We start from the raw sequence: 22,459 nt of genomic DNA on the forward strand, positions 1-22,459 counted from the left end.
TTATTTCTAGTAATTGTCTGCCACACTTTGACTAACACTTTGTTTCTTCTTTTCCAGGATAAATTGTTAATTAGAAGTAATCAGCTGTTATAACGGGCATATATATATTTGGCCACTCTAAGCCATGGCATTCTCAGATTCAAGCATAAGATTTTTTTCAGGCTTCCTAAGAAATGAGATTATTTATACCAATCCATCTCTTCACAATTTCTCCTAAGGAAGTTTAGGATGAGTTTTACTATAGAAAAGTGAGCTTCTCTGATTTTTCTGAAAGGATTAAGCACTTTCAGTAAAAATCTCCATCATCTCAAAAGGTCATTTTTAATAAAGTCACCAGGACCAAGGAGGAAATAGGTCCCAGTTGACAGGTCACTGGAAAGAGAAACCTGCAAAAGTGGATTCAATTTTCAGTATGGTATTGACTCCCTGAGTGCCTGAGCAAATAATTTCACTTCCTCATGCCTTTGTCTCTCTCTTTCCCCCTCTGTAATATCACAGTAATATAACCTGAGATCCAGCTAAAGAGTGTGACATGACATCTAGTCCAAGATTCACCAATGTATGATCAGAGCCTGTATGAAAAGCTAGGCAAGTTATTATTTGTCATCTTATGGATTCTTCTAAAAATAACTATTTCCACCAAAGACTTTGTATGTCAGTTACCCTGCACAACAAAAAATGTTGAGATACACAGAGCCACAGCGACCTGATTTTGGGTGTAGGAAAGGATCATGGTATGACAGTTCAGAACAGTATAATACTGGAGAGAGCATTATCAACTAGAACACTATCAAGCACATCTAAATACTAAGCTGATTTTCAGATTTACTTCACTTTCCCCTTCTCCAAGAGGAGTTATCAAAACAATCAGCTTCAGGCAAGCTCTTGCTGACTCAACATTGGATATTAATCCCTCAGATGGGGAAAAAAAAAAAGAGTCCAATTACAAAACAGTGGTATTAAGATCACCCTGCATTTCCAGAGTTCCATGGAGAAATACTGCCAAACTTCAAGGAGAGACGATCTTGTTCTCACACCCCCAGCTGAAAGTGAAGTTTGCATGGGAGCAACCAGATGCAGGCATTTGGCAGGCATGGCCTTCCAGGAGGAGACACCAGCAGGGTGTCAGCTCCACTGAACTGCAGGGGTTGACTTAGGCTGTTTCAGAAACTCGAGCTCCTACTGCCTTTCAAGATGAGAGATTTGAACATCATCATGCATGGGTTCCCAAGGGCTACGGAAATGAGTGATTGCATTCATTTCATTATCTGAAGGCTGTGCCTTGGGCAGGGACACCTTTCATTAGACCAGGCTGCTCAAAGTCCCAGCCAGCCTGGCCTTGAACATTTCCAGGGATGGGGTACCACAGCTTCTCTGCCTTTTAACAGACTGCAGTAAATAATTAAAACTGCTTCACTTTCTCAGATGACTTGGAACTAAAAAGAAGATTTAGTATTTTATTTCCTTAAGAGTTTTTGAGGACTATGTTTGACAGTTCAGTGGGCTTCAATACTAGAAATACTTAAAAATTCCTACACTATTGCTAGAAAACTTGTTTTCTAAAATAATAGCTTCATAATATCTCTCCCCTATGGAGACACAGAATGCATTTAGTATAATAATCTGGAACTAGGTTTAAGTACAAAAGAGAATTTAAAAACAAGAGAGATGTTCATGAAGGGCATTACTATTGATAAACTGGAAATTAGATGTTGCCCTGATATTTCTGCAACTTCACCGTGTGCTTGTGAACAGGAAAGGAGATCCAGAAGTCAGACAGATGAAGGACCAAGAAATGACACAAGCATTACTAATTCAGTTATATCATCAGACTTACAGGAAAATGGATAAAATATGTGTAATAGGGATGATGAGCTACTCTCTTTATCTGCACAGGTTCTGAAGTCCATCTCTTTTGTGGCATATGCCATCTGGCACACCAGAATGGCTGGATTTGTTTATGATAACTCAGGCTGCTGCTCAAGAGTAGTTCTGCCTCTGGCCATCCATCTCACTCAACAGGAATACACTAGACTGTTCACATTCCTCAAGAATTTCAAGAACCAATAAGCATGGGTGGGTTAAGGCTCTGGTAGCTTACATACCCACAACATGTGGAAATAACTCCCACAAAATCCTGAATGGACAGGAGGGTCTAGGACTTTATGCAGAGACATACTGGCCCCTCAGAGACATACTGAGTCCGCTCTTGGTGCTCTCCTAATTGCTTTAAAGCTTCAGTCAATACCCTGGGTAGAGTTAATATCTTACCAGTTTTATTCTTAGTTCCCAGGTTCCTCTAACATAAAGGAGACAGGCAGCTCCTCCTTAAAAAATCACTAAGCTTGTACCTAATGAGACTCTCTGCCTGTGGTATCATTATCACAGAAGACTAATTCCAGATCTTGCTTCACTCTGAAGTGCATCCTCCAGTTGAGGAAAAACTGCTGATGGTTAACAATAGAAGAAAAATATACCTTTTTTTTTTTTTTTTTTTTTTTTTTAGCTCAGACTGTATTTCCAGCTAGAGTCAATAAAAGGCAAAAGGAAGCTACATCTGTGAAAAAGACTGCATGGGCAGGGTTGGAACTCATGCTCACTGTTTGCAAGCCAGCACTGCTGAAAAGCTGATCACAGACCAGTACGGCTCATGTGACTCCAGTATCTCACCAGCGTGCGACAAAGAATTTCCTTCTAATAGGAAAAAGAGGCATTTCCTTTCCTCTCTTTCAGCTTAAAACCACTGCATCTTGTCCTGTCATTATCTACTCATGTAAAAAGTCCCTCCTGCTCCTTTTTATAAGCCCCTGTGAAATACTGGAAGGGTGCTCCAAGGTTTTCTGGAAACCTTCTGCTCTCCAGGCTGAATGACTGCACTCTCTCAGCCTGTCTTTATAGGAGAAGTGCACCAGCCCTCTGAGCAGCTTTGTGGCCTCCTCTGGACTCACTCCAGCAGGTCCATGCTGGGGACCCCAGCTCTGAATGCAGCACTGCAGGTGGGGTCTCACAGAGAGGAGCAGAGGGGCAGAATCCCCTCCCTCACCCTTCTGGCCACGCTGCTTTGGAGGCAGCCCAGGACACCTTTGTCTCTCTGGGCTGTCAGTGCACATGGCTGGGTCATGTCCAGCCTCTCATCCAGCAGCACCTCCAAGTCCCTCTCAGCAGGGTTGCTCAATAATTTCTTCTTCCAGTCTCTACTTACAACTGGGACAGGTGCACTTGGACTTGTTAAACATCATGAGGAAGACTGTGGGCCCACTTCTCAAATATTCCAGCTCCCTCTGAATGGCATTATTTCTGATGGAAATTTATCCATCACTGGTTTAAAGGAATTTACCCTTTTTCTAACATTGGGCTTGAGCTTAACCATTCCTAGTTTATCTCCCTGGCATTTACTCAGTGCAAGTGCATCCAGAGACAGCAATCATTTCTCCTTTCAGCATTTTCTTCTTTGAGGTTACATGAGAGATTAAAACACTTTCCTTTTTAAGGTAACAAAAACATAAAAAGAGATCAGAGGACAGAACCACTATTTCTTGATGTGGTCACAGCCTCCTTCTGTATCAGGAGATTCCAAATTCTTATCAGTAGATACTTGTACAATGGTTCTAATACACCTACTCACTCTACCTGCATCTCTGCAAGTGTCCCATAATCACTTAGGTGGGAGTGAAGCCTTTCCAACAGGTTTTGAACACTGTCAGGGACAGAGAGTCTCTGAGCAACCTATTTCTGTATGTAATATGTAATTATCTTCAGAGTAGAAACTTTTCCTTATAGTTACCCTGAATCTTCCGTCTCAGTTTAGGGCCACTGTCTGTCATTCTTCTGCTGTGCATCCCAGGAATAAACCTAGCTTCATTCATCTTCTTGAAACCCCCTTCACAGATCCTGGAAGATTCTTTCCAGACTCCTTTTCTTGCTTTTAACAGAAACATATTCACTACAAATCCCTTAATTTTAGGATTAAGAGTAGGAAGCCTGTGCACTGCCCTGAAGGTCATTGGCCCAACTGCAGTGCTGGCAAGTATTTTTGACTGGAGTTGTCATGAGAGTGACAGACACATTACAGCCTTAAAAGACAATAAAGAATTCAATCCCTGATCCCCATCTGCTCTTGGGATGTTCTGTTATAGCAGAGAGAGTCCTGAAGTAATGTAATCAGTTGTTATCAACATGAAGAAAATTCGGATTGCCAAGTCAATCACTTCCCATGGCAAAGCTGAATAGTTCTACCTAAATCTTGTTTATCAGTGTAGTACAGCCTTTTCCCTAGAACCTTTGATATTACCAAATATTATCATTCTTCTGCCCTGACCCTTTTTAATATTAAGAGTAAATGTTGAAAATCCATACAGTTGACACCACTGCCCTGGCAGATGCAGAATTAACAGTGATACTGTAAGGGATTGCAGAAGCCTAAGCCATTTCACAAAGGGATTGAATTGAAGAGATAACACATTTTCAAATATAACTGAGGCTGGAATACAGATGATCACCTTCTACAACTTTAACTATTACCAGTACTCAGATGCGAACAGAAAAGACCATTATTAAATGTACCTCTAAAGGATTCTATAAACCCTTCAGGTCAACAAAGTGTTCAGCATCTTTATTTTTTTGATTTTGTAGTAGAAAATAATTTATCAGCTACTATCACTTCATTTTTAACTGTTATTTACATTCAGGATAGGAACAATAATATTGATTTTCCCTGCTATATTTTTGATCGTATGAAATAAAATATTTTCCATTAATTTTCTTTCCAGATAAGGTTCTGTCACAGATTACAGGCTTCTGATACTTGTTAGTTTCCCTGCAGAACTTTCTGTAACTCAGGCAGGGAGTGAAAAAATACTGCATGCCCCTAAACTATCATTGAAATCCACTTAATACTCAGAGGAAAGTTGCTACTGCAAAATTCTAGTGAAATTCACCTCAAGCAAGGCAGTAAAGTGCCTTCAGAAAGACAATGTCATTTAGTGGGTAGAACAGAATCCCAGGACTTGAGAAACTTGGGCTAGCACAATAAAGCTAAACAAAGAGTTACAGCACAGCAATGATTTCAGGGTGATGCAAAGCATGCTGCAGCAGGTATCACCCCAGCAGATACCAGCACTAAATATGGGGCTGCTTTGGTCATTGGTACAATGAAAAAAAGATGAAATATTGTGAGAGGAATATGATTCTATGAATAGATGAAGCCAGAATGACTGGGCATTGATGACTTAATGCTTCACAGCACAAAACAGTGACTGCTGAGAGGAGGATTTTTCTTGGGAAAAATCTTCAGGGTAGCAGTGGCTGCTGAAGTTAAAGCTAGAATAGTTTAGACAAAATTGAACTAAAAAAATTAAGATAAGATGATGTGCTGAGAAAAGACATTTGATAGGATTCAAGGAAAATCCAGAGGGAAAAGAAAGGGAAAGTGGAAGAAACAAGATTAGATAAAGAAAGTAAGATCTTGCAGTATGATGACTACTTAGTAAGGGGGATGGCATCTGATAAGGCAAGGCACAGAAAGCATTAATGATTATTCCTCTGAGCTTTCTTACTTCTTCATGCCTAATGGTTGACCTTGAAATTCAAAATGTTGCATTACCCTCTCAGGTGTTAGATGATAGACAAATAATTTAAATCATAATCATAAAAATACTACTAAATTGATCTGCAAAGTACTAGTCTACCACACCTTCATACCAACAAGCATTTGCATAACATTTATTTTTTAAAGTATAAAAAATAAAATTTCTACAGTGTAGAAATAGAAAGCTTATTGAATTATGTACAAAATATTTAAATCTTTTGGTCAAATTTGGAATCCATATTAACAGTCTTTTGAAGTGCTTTTGCCCTTTTATTTCCTTTTGGGCCAAAAATCTATTCACAAAAAACTTAGAAATTCTGCAGCTTGCTAAAAAATGTAGCAGTAAAGTCCTCCCTGGGAAAAAACCCAAACAAAACTGGAAAGAACACACACACACATTCTCCATCTTTGTTCCATTCAGTTACAGAATAAAGATAAGTGAAAATATTGCTGTGGTCTTTCTCAGCTTACCGATATTGTCAAACCAACATAAAGTTTTACCAGCTTCCTATTGATCCCAGCTTATATATCAGCTCCTACTAATAAGCAAATGGCAAAGACAAACATTTTGTATTTTGCTGCTGACCATTTAATGGAAACAGAAGAATTGTTTTATAGTACACAAAATTATTAATACCACATTGCACACAAAAGCCCAAAGTATCCGGCCACTGCAAAAATAAGTTGATAAGGGACATGATGAAAAGATGGATTAAGATTTCAAAGGAAAGAAAAGTAATTGACAAGTTTGGGGGAAAAACCTCCAACAAAACAGCTCTAAGATAATCAGCTTTGTAGCAAAAACTTATTGTGGTTTCCATAAACTAACAAAATAGATATTATCATATTGACAAGATCATATCACAGCAGCTAGGGCCAACAACAGAGAGCAGGAATCTGATTAGAAGAGTTTAATTTAGGGCCAAGGTTCTCCTCGATGATCACCCATCAGCAGCTGCAGTAACTAATTAAAAATCTGGGCAAATATTGAAAAAAGTTGCAAGCAGAACTGTTGACACTTACCAAGTGCAAACTATTGATTGAGAATCACACTGGATGACTTCAGAATTTAGAAACACCTCAGTAATCCAATTAGACTCCTTACATCATCTTCTCTTGCAGACTCCATTAAGATGTGAATTCAAAAACAGCTGTGTGATTATCATATCCTGCTATAGATATGACTTTTTTCTTAACAATTATGAACAGATCAAAATTTCATTTAGTAAAGACTTATTTTTTTCACTTGGTAATGCTGTTTTGGTACTTTCCTTTCCTCTCTGAAAGATAGATACTTTATTAAATTGGTTACCTGCAAGCTAACAAATTCATTTATGATTTTTTTGTTGTCAGTTTGTCTTCCTTATAAAGAAGAAATCCATAACTATTAGAGGTCATCCATAAAGTTGATGCAGGTTGCACTTTTAACTGATGTTAAATAAACTGTTTAAAAGGACATAGAATTTCTTTAGCTATTCTTTAACTATTTCAAAAGCTAATTATTATTTCTAAGCTAATTATTATTTCTAAGCTAATTATTATTTCTATATAATCTTGGTATATTTCATACTTCACATCTGCTGATGTTGGAATAGAACAAAGTTACAAAGAATGTAGCTGTTAAGAGAAAGTTTCCACCCAGAAGTTTCCTTTTGTAGCAGTTAGAAGCAAGATAGCAAGTAGATATCTTCCAAGTCAGAATGTTATTGACAAATAGGAATTAAGTCTGGATCACTGATATTCAGTAAAACAGAGAAATTCTGTGCAAAACCATGAAGCAACAACACTTCATAGGCATGAATTACCATGAAATAGATCTAAGTCCTTTAGACCTGAGGCCTTTTGTAGGTCACATTTACACAGGCCCACCACAGGAAAAGAATGAATTGGTCTAGCTGGATTTTCCCAGGGAAGAATAAAAAAACAGGCTAGTTTAAGTCTCATCTTAAAGTCTCATCTTAAGAACAGAAGTTGAGCTGTAACCAAGTCCTCAAAGTTCCTACCAAAGAAGGAAACTAAGGCAGCTAAACTACCAACACAGCACCTTTTTTTTTTCATTTCCCTGAGAAGCCACTTCAATGTAATACTAAACCTCTGGAAGAACAAAACCCATTTCTTCAAGGTTTTCTGTGAAGGACTCAGGCTCCCAAAGAAAGGTTGGATTAAGACCTTTCCTCACCTAATAATTTTGACATTGCAGTGTCTCTGTTCAGCTGAATGGCTGGCTTTGTCATAGAAAGTCACAAAAAGAGGTATTTATCAAAGAACAAGGAGTAGTATATTTGTAAATTCCACAAGGAGCTTGAGGCACTGAGACTGATTGCTTTGTCAAGTTGGTTGAGTTCCAATAGTGTTCTTTGAGAGAAGATATCAAACAGGAGAGAGAGTCTTTCAGGACAAGAAACACTGGAAGTACAAAATGCATGTTTAAATATTAGATATATGTTTCAATGCTTTCCTTTACAACTGCAATCTTTTTGAAACTGAATTTACGCTTCAAAAATACATATCTAGGAAAAGGAGACACTACATTTCCAGATTCCAAAATTATCCCCCATAGGAGGCACATTCATCAAGGATTTTCTCCATTGAGTGCAAGCCAGATCTGCTTCTTACACACATGAGGCGGTACAGAACTGATCAGATAACTCATTGTTGAGGTTCCTGCAAATTTCAAGAACGGGCTGTCAGAAAAAACTCACAAGTTGAAAGTATACACCCTGAACTTCTCATTAAACTTTACAAGCATGGATGCAAACCAAATCAAATAACATTGGCACAGAGAATTGCAACAAACCCCAGCAAAGTTTCTGGTGTTTGTACCTTGTCTCACATCTGCTGCAGCATCTCCATCTAGGAGTAAATCTTCATGCCAAGTCACTCTGTCTGCACCTGTAAATCAGTTCAGGTAATAGCTCTGGAACTCAAGCCAACCAGCACAGCAGTGCATGTGGCTGTTCCCTCTTGGCCCCATGACAAGGTGGTCCCTTCCAAAAGCTTGGGAAGCAGCTCCTGGCCTGTGCTAAACCCAAGGCATGCCCAGACACCATCTGTGAGAAGGACGGCTGGCTCCCTCTGAAACTGTGCTCAGGACCATGCTAACTAATTATCTGCACAGCCTCCTCTATGGCAATATTTATGTTAATTAGGGGCCTTGCTAATACTGTTGTTACTATTACCATGACACTACGTTCCACCCCAGTGCAGGGCAGAGGGTGTAACGGCATTTTGTAAATAACCAAATGAGCCTCACAGTACCCATTCAGAGAAGGACATGGTTTTTACCCAATTTACAATCTAGGAGACTGTGGGATCAAAAGACTACCCAATATTCTTCTCTTCAAGGAAATGATGGTAAAGAGCCAAGAATAAGGGATGGAATTCCTGATTCTTATTGCTCACATTTAGCTGCTGGGCCACTACCTATGATGTTAAATTATTCATCATTTCTCACAGGGAAGGCAGGCATGCACTCAGAAGAGAAGCGGGGTGCAAGAAAAAGGGTTATCAAAGTATTCACACACTCTTTCAAAAGAGTTAGTTAACTGACAAAAAATACGCTGCTGTAATGCATTTTCATGTGTAGGCAGCAATTCTCCTCTACATCCTAGGGCTGGAATCCTGTGTGGGGAAAACTGAACTGCTCAGTATATGTAAAAGACAGGCCTCATTAACTCTTGGACATCTTCTCATTTCTTGGTCATAAATCCTATTACCTTGCATTACAAACTGCCATAAAACTCACAGATAAAAGATAATTTATGCTCAGTGTACAGAAGCTAATGTTTCTGTACTCCTGAGAAGCACACAACCAGAAAATGAGAAAGTATGTATGTGAAACCTTAAGCCATTCATATTGAGCATGGCTAGCATGATAAACATGACTCTAAGGAAATTATGCACTTCAGCCAGGGTATAGTCTAATGGTAATTGATATTACCAAATTTTGAACATAAAATGTATGAACTCTTGCATAAAATATCCTGCTTATAAAGACTGATTACTCCTCATTAAAAATTCAAGCTTTCCTCCCTCCCCCAGTACAGAATGAAATATGACATCTATTCAGTACACAGGTACATTTTTTTTGCCTTTTTGCCTTTTTTTTTTCAAACTCCAATCATCAGATAAAAAAACGCTTCATAACAAGCATCACATCCTAGAATTCTTACAAAGTTTCCCTGTTTCTGACTCCTATCCTAATTAGTGTTGCATGGCACACAAAAAATAACAGCCCTTGGAGTTGGCAGAATCAAAGGCAGCTCAATCTTTTATTTGCTTTTTCTCTGAAGCAATTTAAATTGCTCAGACTTTGGCACTGATTTTAACTGTATTGGTTATCTGCTCAAAGGAACATTTTGCTTTAGTGAAGACTGAGCAAATGTTCTCATTTAGGCTGCTTGTCATTAGTTTTCCTTTCCCATTCAGACAAAAGAAAATCTTTCACTGTCAATTTATAAATTCTGTAGTTACAAACTATGTTCTCATTGTGTGGGCCCTTCCTTAGGTGCAACTCATTTCATGCCTGCTTTATTTTCTTCAATATTTTATTAGTGGTTTGACATATATTGGAATTAATTTATCTACATTTACATACTTACAGTCTATATATCTACATTTCTGCCTCCCACCCAGTTTCTCCATAGAGATCATGTAGACAGGAATTTATGGGATGTAATTATTCCCATCTTTTTCCTCTTTTCCTTACCGGAGCTCATCCTTAAAGGTCAGAAATGAACATTAGAGAGTTTACTTCCTTGAGATTTTCTTCACTTTCCATGTCAAAACATTTTTATCTATATATTTCAAAAACTTGCACTGTCTGTCTATTTCCCAAGAAATGCCTCAAAGCTGTAATTACTTGGATAATGTACTCGAATTCAGCACTTGGATAATGTTATTGGCTGATAAAAAAAGGCATTGTTTAGCTGGTCCACCTTGCCTGGAAGTCTGCACTGGATCCCAAATCAGGCATTGTCCTTGCTGTCTTCCTCTTCCAACCCTGAAGACTTTTAGCAAGTCCATAATGTTTCCTGCAATGCTGTGGACCCTTTACAAGCATGTTAAACATTGATGTATTTCTTCTACCACAACCTTCTTCTCCAACATCGTAACAACGTGAAATCTCTCTGTTTCAAACAATTAATAGATTTTTGGTGGCCTTCGATATCTACTTACACCATCCTCCTCTTAGTTTCTGCACTGGTAACTATAAATTCAGCAGCTTGACTTGTTGCTCCCCTTGTTATCCTTCCTAGGCGTCTCAAGGAATTACCAGTCTATGTGCTGTATCCAAATACTTTAGACTCTGCCTAAGTACACATGACAGAGAACCACTCTCCTGCTACAATGAATCAAAGGCTAACATTATTTGCAAACAAAACCATAATTATGTTTTGCTCTGTATTTTATCCAAAGAATCCAATAAAGATCAGATTCTTCTTCCCAAGACAGAAAGTTTCTCTTCTACATTTATAGAAAAAGCAACATGCTCTCAATTTTGTCATTTGCATCAGCATTTGAATCTCAGAACCTTGCTTCATTTATTGCACAGTTTCCAGACTTGCCTTTCGAATGTCAGTGGGTCTCCCACTGTGTTAAACTCCCTCCTACCTTGATTTTAAATTACAAAGGGAAAAGAAGGAAAAGAGAAGATGTCATGTTTGTGGCTGTTTGGAAGAGAAAAATATCAAGCTGAACTCCATTAAAAAAACCCAAAAAACAAAACAAAGAAAAGTCCACCCCTCCCTCCCCCCCCCAAAAAAAACCCCCAACAAACAAAAAAACAAGCAACCAAAAAAGAGAGAGAGTACTTCCAAACTTAGGATCCTTGTTTCTTTCACTTTATAAACTACTCACCTTTTAAAAGAAAAAATTTACACTCCTTTTAAAAGAAAAACAACTACCAACTATGCAGGATTAATGTTATTATCTGTTATTATCCGCAACAGTTGACTGAAGATGCCAAGAGTGACAAGTTTAAACCAACAATGAAAAGCAATTTTGTGTCAAACTTAGCACTAAGATTGTTTAAATGGCCTGCCCCTATATCTGGCCCTTATTTCTGTATGCTAGAAACAGCCTGAAGTTTCCTGTGGAACTTTGCCCATCTTAAAAAAAAAAACATTAAAAGCTTTTTGTACGGTATTATTAAAAATAGAAAAAAGAAGTTTCCAGAAAACAAAACAATTAGCAACCTCCCATTTCTATTTTAAATGTACAGATCGTATTGTTTTGTTTCAAGTTGTAAAGGCTTTAATTATTCATGGAAGACTCATGAAAGCAACCTTAGGCATTTTTGCACTTTAAAGCTGCTTATGGAAAAAATGAATGAAAATAATTATAAATCTTTCCAGTCTTAGCAAGAGCTTTGTAAGTTAAACTGGAAATTGTCCACTTTATTTCAGCTCTTCAACATGTCCTTAAAAATACCCTAAAAGAAATTTACAGTTGTCAGCAAAGTACTGCACTCACAGATCAATTACAAGCAAGTTACTCCAGACTGTTAGATTTTAAAAACAGTTATCCTTTATTTCTCTTTCCCCCTCACTCTGCTGCCTCCATCTATTTAGCTGTGCAACTAATGATCAGAGTAATTCCTCATCATATTGGCAAAAGAGCTCCTGTGCCTACTACCTTTCCTGCAGACACAGTGCTTCAAATTGTTAATAGAGCACCTGCCCCTGTGGCTTTAAATCTATAATCTCATAGAACTTCATTAATGCTTTTCTCAAATTACACTGAAGCACATCTGGTGCAAGGTTGTGTCAAATTTACCTGCGAATGTTTTTTATTTTAATGGAATAAGCTTTCCAAGAGAAACTGAAAAGTTAGGAAAGCTTTTAGAAACCTTGTCAAGGGGAAAACATATTGAAAAAAAATAAATTAATCACCATTAGAGAACAGTGTTTGATGTTTAGATTTGTCTTTAATTTAAATCTCAGAAGCAGAAGATCAGCAAGATATTTTGTGTGTGCTGTTTTATGAATCAATAAATGCAATAACAGATCTGAAAAACCACAGAAATAACACACCTTAAATAAATTCCCCCGTTGACGCTAGATAGATTCCCATCATAATGAACTGCGCCATTCAGACTGCACAGGAGCTCTGCCTTACCTGCATCAGGAACTCCCTCTTAACATCCTCTCACATCTTTTCTTTGTTCCTTTTGTTGACGACACCTGTATTGCTCCTCAACATGCAAAAGGGGTGAGGGCTAAATTTAGACTTACTGGAATATAATGTAAAAGGTTAGTTTTACTTTTTCCTGTTTATAATCAATATTCTATATTTGTCCAATTCAGTTTTCATACTTTCTGGTTTTCTTGTTTCTCCCCTTTTAAACAAATTTATCATGAACAAATGAAATGTAATCTTTTCCAAAGGAGGAATTCAGAGCCCATCATTTGCTGTCCACTTGCCTGCAATGTATTTTATATTTCAGCTTTGACCCTACAGAACACAGCTGATAAAGTGAGCATTTAATGGTACAAGTCCTATGGTGTCAAGTCCGTGGGTGGAAGTTCAGTTTTATTACAAAGTAACTTTTCACAACACTTACAGGTTGAAGCAGGTAAATCAGCGAGCACTCCTGGATAACTATCACTGGAGAAGGAGTGATATTTATTGCATGAAAAAGCGTTTCCACTGATGCCATTGTTTGGTCAAAGCGTCCTCCAAGTCCACCCAGAGCCACAATCACATCAACCTAAAAGACAGAACAAAAAGACTCACCAAGAAAAGTCTCAGGAATTATCTTTGGACTCTGAGAATCCACAATAAAATCAGTTTGAGGGAAAAAAAAAAGAAAAAACACAAACTACTGACTATAGAAAAACAAATGTCAAATACAGTTATTTACTCCCATTACTGATAAATACCATTATGTGATTTTTAAGCTGAGTATTAAAGCACCACGAATCCACAGCCAACATGTGACACTTTTTAGAAGGACATAAACATTCTCCTTAAAATACAGGCCAGTCTTTGAAAGTACTAACCTGTCTGTCCTCAATATATAGAATCTAGGACATATCACTCCACATGGAAGCTCCTTGGGTAAGTGTGGTATATCTGAGCCACAGAATCCCCAGTTCTTTACATCATTTCGTTATTATGCTCACAGTTCACAGAGCAAATAAAGGAAATATGAGATTAAACAATTATGTGTCATTCTCATTCCTGCCATACAGCATTTCAATGTACAAGCAATACCACTCAAAGGCTGGCCCTGCTCAAGATTAAAAGTAGTACCATATAGAAAGTTCTGCCCCAAGTGACTAGGACATCACCTCCCAGCTGTCACAGACAGACAGCCACAGGAGCACTCTCCAGTCCCAGTCACATCTGACTGCTTGCAATATGCCATGGAGTTGGACTGCTCCTGCTCAATTCTCTCACTCAGGTGTTCCAGACTGAACACTTCATTTTCTATAAGCAGAAAAGTAGTATACAAAAGGCTTGGTTACTCTCCAGTCCCAGTCACATCTCACTGCTTGCAATATGCCATGGAGTTGGAGCATTGAGCAATTGAGCATTGCTCCTGCACAATTCTCTCACTCAGGTGTTCCAGACTGAACACTTCATTTTCTATAAGCAGAAAAGTAGTATACAAAAGGCTTGGTTAAGAGCTTTTAGGTACTTAAATAAAAGGTAACTGAGTGCAAAGTATTATTATTATTATCACTTCCATAATGTAGATCAGTTATGTTCAGTAATTGTATTTTAAAATGCTAATGCTAAGTCACATCTAGGGCCCTAAGACATTGCAGCTCTGAAGTCTTTAGAGCTGCTTTGACAATGGCCATCTGGTTAAGTTTCCAGTTTTACAAAGCTTAAGTCTATGGTTTCTGTGATTATATGAAATTTTACTCAACCCAAGAGCCACATAATGGTGCTCTATGTATCTGGAATGATGTATTAATAGCATCAGCTTCTATTTTTATTACCAGGTCTAGGGCTTTATGATTCTGCTGAATATTGTTTTGCATGAAAATTAAGGTATTGAAGAGATATACTGTCTTTCTCATCAACACCTGGAAAATTCTTCAGAGGCCAGAGTGGATCAATATAACGTATTACACTAGCAGCAAACCGTGAAACAAAAAAACCCCTATCCTTGTACTGCTGACAGCATGTACTTTCTGTGCAGATTATAGATCACACAGACCAAATGTACAACCAAGAGAATAGGGATGGTAAGAAAACTTACCCTTAAACAGAAGACAAAATAGCAAAAGGTAAAAAGCATGTGTTTCCAGCTAAGCCATAATATCATAATATATTTTCCCTTTTATTGATTCCACTTTAGAAACAAACTGCTTTTGTTTGACTGGTGATGACTGTGAGTTAAAAGGGTGGATTGATTCTCTGAAAATAATACTACTAATATGACCCACCAACACTCATCAGTTCCCTACCAGACAGCCAGCACTAAAATGCTCCTCTCCTTCCCTAAGAGAGGCCATGGAGAAAATCAGATTTACTAACCTGGAACCACCATGAACTTAAGGTGGTTTGACAAAGGATCAGCATTCACATATATGTTGTTTTTCTTCCTAGCAATGGGACTGAAGCTCAAATATTAGCCTATCTATTAGTCTTCAAGAAACCAAGAAACTACTGTACAGTTTCTTGGTGCATATGCCTCACCATACATGAACTCGGTTTTTTTTTGGCTTTGATGAGTGGTACCAATATAAAAAGTAGGAATGAAGGAAATACAGAGTTCCTTTGACTTGGAATTGAAATGATGCAATAACATTCTAGAGATGTCTTCTTTCCCTTGTAAACCCTTCTTTGGTATTACCACACATGTGCTTCCCATGAAATACAGTACCCAGCTCAAGTTATGAAGTGCACAGAACCGCAAAATTCTGTGGCAGAGACTGCCAGATAACTGTAAGTTGAAGAAAAATGTAGAAAACCCCCCACTTCTTATATTTTCAAGTAATACAGAATCTTGCTCAAAGTCCTACTCAGTCCATTGGAACAGTGCAGTGGATTGGTTACCAAAAAGGAAGAAAATAAAATCAATACAGCATGGAGTAGTCATGTTGAAAAGGCATTCATAAACAAGAGGTATGGGGTTGAGTTGTGTTGGGACAAGGATAAGAAAGACATCTGAAAGGGGAATGTATCTATTATTTAGGGTTTGCACGGATTGTGAAAATGAAAAAAAACAAGCATGTGGCAGGTATGCAAACAAACCCAGCTGGAGTATGAGAGGAACAGACAGAGAGAAAAGCTCAAATTCTGCACTTCTATGACAGTACAGTACCACCTTTCACTGGATAATCTTGGCAGAAGTGACAAGTATCCAGACATTGTAGGACTTTTAGAGCCTTTATTTGAAGGTCTAGGCACTCACACTTTGTTTATTGAAAAAAACCCAAAAAGGCTAAGCACAACCAAAACCTCAAAAATGTTTTAATCCTAAAGCTATCACTTCTGTTGAAAAAAAGCAACCTAAAAAACACAACACGAAAATCACAAACTAACAAAAAAATCAGTTCCTTCACTGCAATCACTGCTCCTTGTCACTCTGCCAAGAGCTTAAGAAAATGGATGTGCCATGAAAGCATGTACACAACTCAGTGTCATTCTAGAACCTAAGACAAAGTGAATACCCAAGGATTGCTACATTTAGATATTTCCACACTACAGAGAAGAAAGGCCATTCATTTTTGCACTACGATTTCCTGCATACCACAGGCCACAGAATTAATCCTGTTACTGCTAATGAGCCCAGCAGGCAACATTTGACTACCACAATGTACTTCAATTGAAATGTCCAGGCTTCACTTAAATGTCCCATCACCAGTCCCCTTACACAATTTGTTTTCACACTGTGTCATTCATTTCCTGAAAAAAGGACATAAAATCATAAATAACTACGGAGAACAGCTTATATCATTGCAGGCACATTCTCTTGGACTCTATAACCTGAAGTAAAAGCATAGTATCTTTAAAGGTTATTAAGCTTTAACTTAGAAATAGTTGAAGATCTAAGGGTAGGATCCAGTCACCTTTAAAAGATACACCAATAAGTTAGCATGTCTTGAGAAAGTTTTAGAAGTCACTATCAAAGAGCAGAGTAGTTAACAGGAGAATGAAAGCACAGAGCAAGATTTTGTGCTAGCAATTCAGGGATGTATTTTTTGTTCTCCCACAAACTGTAATTTAGAGGGTGCAGTAACCAAGGGGAGCTGAGGTTCTCACCACATCAGAATGAAGTTGCTCAGGTTTCTGCTTCCACTTTCACAGAAACTTCTGAAATGGACAACCTGCTTGTAAACTCTTTGCAGGCTTGCTAAATTAAACACTGTGAAAGCTGGCCCAGCTGACATTCCTCTTTCTACTATAAATGGGTTAAATACAAAGAAGGTTTTCACTTTATGACCGAGGAACATGCATCTAAGGACACAGGAAGCTGGGAACTGCCTGGAGTGGGTGAAAAGAGAGCAATACCTAGCTTTGCAATGTCAGCATCACCATGACATGCAAGAATGAAAGTCCAATGCTCCGACTGACAGCAAATTATGCACACTCTTTTCAAAACCATACTCATTATCTCTGATAAGAAATGCTCTCCCCAGGGAGAGGACAGACAACTCAAAGGACATTGTTCCCCATGAGTTCACTTTTTGCCAGACAACTTGCAAACAAAAATGCCTAAGTCTCAGGGAGGTAACAGTCTTCAGGGTAGATGAAAGGAAACAAATTTTCTAACAACAACCAGCAGCACTGAATGAACTGCAAAGATGATCTCCCCTAAAGGAAAAAAAAAAAGGCAAGAGTGCTCAAGACCTTGTAAAAGTTCTGGAGTCATGACTAAACCTCCCCCTCCTCTGAGATCATGGAGACCACCCATTGCTAATATCCAAGATATTAGCATGCCAATTACAATTTAGATATCTGACTGGAACATAGTGGGGTTTTAGCACCTTCTCACTTCACTGAAATCCTTTCATCTCCACAGCCTTTCTTAATTTTCTAGAACTCATAAGATGATTCCTTTAATTTAATTTTAAAAGGAATATGACATAGACAACAAAATTATTGTAGTAATATGCATGGCATACTGGAAGTTTATTATATGCTGAAATATATATATATATTATATACACATATATAAGTATCTCATGTTGAAAAATGAAGTTAAGTAGTAGTGTGAATGTTACATTCATTATTGCTTTATTGGTTTGTCACTTCATCAATTTTGGGCAGTTTACAAGAAAAGCATTTTCTTCTTCATAAGGCAATTTGTCAGCACAGGATGTGGTTTAAATTATTTTCTAGTCTTTGCATCAGCTTTAGTACCAAAGACTTGAAAACATGCCAAGCACTTCCCTTGATAACAAATGGGTCAGAGTAGATTTTGACTCATTTGCCCATGGCTGTGCCAGAGCTCTAGTGCTGGCCAGATAAGTAATTTTTTTTGTCATCCTCAAAATTGCAGTGCAAATTTCATGGACTACTAAAATCCCACAATCCAATGTTAAATATGTAGCAAGATATTGTCCACTTGAATTGATTATACTGGCTTCCTAGCTCAGTGTTTTACATAAAAGGTATGAAATTCATTTCTGTAGAAACGAGATGCTGAACCACACAGCAGCATCTGAACTTTGCTCAAGTAGAATCCTCTTTACTTTAGCCAGAATTTTCTTGTTGCTTGTGACTCTTCCTGGGAACAAGAGCTCTCAGTTAAAAGGCTGCCATCCTGTCTGTGTACCTGAGATGATAACCTTCAATCAGCTTCATCCTCACCTCACTGACTCCATTAATCTATAATCTATCCATTAATCCAGCTTTCTCACAAAGCATTTCTTGCTTTTTATCTTCATTTTCTTACAGTTTCACCCAAGTGTTTTCTCTACTGGTAATGCTTTTTATTTCAAATAAGAGGTTAATTCTCTCTGGTAATGACAATAAATATGCAAACAGATTGCATTTGCCTGCTTAAAGCAAGAAACATGCATGATGGTAAGATGGAAATGAGAAAGATAATCTCAAAATCTAGAAACAGATTTGAGTTGCTGGAAACATTTTAAGATTGTTTTTACTATTCATTTGTGTTTACATCTCAGGTTGAATAACTATTTCATTTTCAAAAAAATGAAGCTTTGGCATTGCCCTCTGCAGGTAAATGGAATGTCTGAGAGCATATGTAACATAAGCTAGCATCAGTTTTGTGCAACATGAATTTCATAACCATTGACTTAATTCTTTATTACTTGAAGAAACCTAATCAACAAAATCCTTGTGAACTGCTGGATTCCAAGCAATCTGAATTTGACTTCCTGCTTTTGAACTGAATATTTGTGTATGACCTTGGTCAAACAATGCTCGCTGTGCCTGAGGTAGAGAGGGGACACCAACAACTCCTTCTCTGTTACTGCTGGTTAACTGGAGCAAAGCTCTACAATTCTTTCTGCATGTGAGATCAGGGTCAGTGGAATTCCTTATCGTCTAGGATTTTCTGGGTGAAGGGTTGTCTGTATTTCTGACTGCTACCATGTTGTGCTGAGTAGGTAAAAGCACTATAACTCTTCAAGCAATCTGTTTACTGATGCTTTGTAGGAAAATGTGTTCTGGTTTTGATCCAGACACATTTATTTTGTGAATGAACAAGGATTCCAGGACTATCAATCATTTGTCTTGTGACAAATCATAAAATCTTCTCATCTTTTAAAACAGTATGAAAAACATTCACAAGCTAACCTTTCTCTTCCCGTAACTGAACTACTGTAATCCACAGTGTGCACTGTGGTATCACCACCATGGAAATGTGAAATCAAGAACTAAACTGTCATATCCCTAAGAAAAAAATTTGGATTTGTATTAGGAGCAACGCAAAAGGCCCTTGAAAAATTATACTAAAATGGTCTAGCAAGTATCTTCAATGATCTAACAGCCACTTAATTCCAGCGCCAAAAGCTGTGTTGGGCACATGCTGTGGTTTTAATTATTCTGAATTCTGCCTCCAGGAGTTAAAATAAGAAAATAACTACAAACTCTCATAAATGAACAATTAAAGGAAGGAAAAAAATCTTCTTCAAGAGAATCTGTTCATTGTGAGCTTTGTACCCCACATTTCTCTTAACTCTGGCTCTCAGTCTTTACCGCAGCAGCCTTCCTCCCTGTCCCTCCAATATATTTCCATGGTGTCACAAGATCAGCAGGGCAACACAAGCACAACCCACTGCTTCTCAGCCAGCAGGGCCCCCACCCTCTGTGCTGATGCCTTATCCCATGTGGATCCCACATCCCTCAACAAGAGCCAGCCTGCAGCCTGTGCTGGGGGTTAACCCAGTCCTTCAGTGTCAGCAGGTGGGAAGGACACTGCACAGGGAAGAGGCTCTTTGTTACAAGGAGTCTCTCCAAAGCCTCTATTCTTCCCCCAGTGGCTACAGATCATGATCCAAACCAGGGAGCCATGGACTGTGGCTTCTGCTGCAGCCTGCTTGGCAGAGTCTTGTACAGGAAGGTCCCTGGCTACCCAGCACCTGATGGATCAGGCACTGGAAGTTCTGCCTGCTGGCCCACACACATGATCTATATCCTATATCAGTGAGAGTGTATGCACCTTTGCACATCTCCATGAGCCCTGACAACTTCCCTTTGATTTCCCTACGTTTCTGTGGTGGGTTAATTTCGGCTGGCTGCCAGACATTCACCCAGCCTCTCTCACTCCCTCTCCTCAACAGGGCAGGGGGAGAAAATGAGATGAGAAAGCTCATGGGTCAGGACAAGGACAGGGAAATTGTTAATTATCAATTACCATCACAGGCAAAACAGACTTGACTTGGGGAAAATTAATTTAATTTATTGCCAATTAAAAATCAAATTAGAGAGGAAAAAAAATTACAAAACTAAACCCACCTTTCCATCTTTTTTACAGGCCCAGCTTCACTCCTTCATTCTTTACTCCTCTATCTCACCATTCCCCTGAGTGGCACAGGGAAACAGGGGACTGTGATCAGCTCATACCAGCTCCTCTCTGGTGCTCCTTCCTTATCCTGTTCTGCTACAGTCTGGGGTTGTCTCCACAGAATTCGGCCCTTCAGGAAGAAACTTCTCTGCCGTGGGTCCCCCACATCCTGTGGCTCCTACAGGAGCCTGCTCCTGTGTGGGCTTGTTTTCACAGCCTGCAGCTTCCTTCAGGGCACATCCACCTACTCTGGCACAGGGCCCTCCACTGCATGCAGTATGGATATTTACTCCACCATGGCATTCCATGGATGGATATCTGCTCCAGCATGGGGTCCTCTGCACAGGCTGCAGCTCCCTTGGGAGAGATCCACCTGCTCTGCCCAGGGTTCTCCAGGGGAATCTGAAGCTGAAGCCCCTCCTTCTGCTTTCCCCTTCATGCTGACACGGCCGTTTTGTCCCACTTTTTCCCTCACCCTTCCCTGCCTGGGCTGAGGGGCTCAGCTGTGCCTCTCCTCATGGACACCCGTGCACTCCACCGGCACCTGGGCACACAAACCTGACAGCTCATAACTGTGCCTGTTTCTCTAGAAGGTTGAGCTGAAGAGAAGACGTGTGTTTCCTTTCCCACCACAACTTCGTGTAGTTCTGTTTCAGCTCCTGTTCAGATGCTGGTCCAGGACCCTTGGAAAGCCCACAAAGGAAGCTAAACAAAGTTATGATATTGTGAAGAAATGGGGTAGAATTTCTGTCACCAGGGGTGTCCATAGGAAACACTGCTAGCTGCCCACAGACGCATCCCCATGAACTGGGAACACTGACTTCAACACTATTGAGTTGAGACCTTTCCCTGTGACTTCCTAGACCAGGTGTGTATTTCTTTAAAATAACTTTCTGCCTGGTTTTGTTTTCACTTTTGTCATATTAAGTTAAGGTGTCAAATTTTAAGAAAAGAATCACAGATTTTAAGGAGAAACTTAAAAAAGCTCTGTTTCCATTATATATATATATATATATATATACACACACACACACACACACTTTTTTTTTGTTTCATCTGAGTTAAGAGTAATAGCTCAGACACTCCCACTGTAGCATTTAGCAGTAGTGAACATTTAGAAGTCTGTATAAAAGATGTCACAAGTAAGGCAGAGCTTTGGAGGACCTTCAGTCTCCCACAGCAGCATCACAGAGGACACAACAGCCTGAGGCACTTGTGTCTAGCTAGGGCGAGGTGTTAGCTCTACTATTTAAAATGTTTAAACTCAGGTTCACACAGGCCTGAAGATCTCCCAATAGGTCCCAACAGAACAGTAATATTTTCAGCCGGTCTGAACATTAATCTTCATGATGAACAAGGGGATAATAACCTGTCCTATTATACTCTAGAGAAAAATAGAAGAACTGAAACTAAAGATGGAAAATTTTTCCTGTGTCTCTCAGGCCCCATTCTGTGAACGGTTCCTCTTTTGAGTGATTTCACTGAATACCTGGGCAGTACACAATGACTTTTTTTTCCCTAAGGGAGTGCAGACTTGCAGAGAGAAGTCTTGAATTTATACATTTGTTTCAAAGAAGCTGGACATATTTTTATACTGAAGGAAGTACATTATGATCTGGGTGTCAATTTTCCTCATCAGCGTAGTTTTGGTATTTATAGCAGGTAAGTTAAACATAGCCTGAGTAATTACAGAATGTCTTTTATTTTTCTACTTTGTTCTTTAGACCGTATAAATTTAGCCACACACTTAAAAAGAAATGAAGCATGATTTCTTAAACTGGAGGCGCTTGTGAAGCTGTAAACATTTTATGTTCACATTTAATTTGCAGAAAATATTGAGCTTTAATTGTTCAGTACTTAGTTGTTCAGTTGTTTAAAAGGGAAACTCAATAGGTTTTTTAGTCAAGCTGAAGAGAAAATCCCCTGTCAGTGGC

General features: G+C 38.8%; 1 protein-coding gene across 5 annotated transcripts in view; it reads right to left on the reverse strand.

Moving 5' to 3' along the window:
* Positions 1–22,459, reverse strand: part of TPK1 (thiamin pyrophosphokinase 1) — a 303,299-nt gene that overhangs the window by 91,614 nt on the left and 189,226 nt on the right. For all 5 annotated transcript variants that reach the window (XR_005628163.1, XM_039715197.1, XM_039715196.1 and 2 more), the window contains one exon: positions 13,152–13,298. Coding sequence is in view for 4 of the 5 variants with exons in the window: in XM_039715197.1 (XP_039571131.1) it covers positions 13,152–13,298 (147 nt within the window). In the remaining variant the exon portion in view is untranslated. The remainder of the gene's footprint in view (positions 1–13,151; positions 13,299–22,459) is intronic.

This window comes from Passer montanus, unplaced genomic scaffold, assembly GCF_014805655.1.
Source record: "Passer montanus isolate IOZ18808 unplaced genomic scaffold, ASM1480565v1 scaffold32, whole genome shotgun sequence".
NCBI lineage: Eukaryota > Metazoa > Chordata > Aves > Passeriformes > Passeridae > Passer > Passer montanus.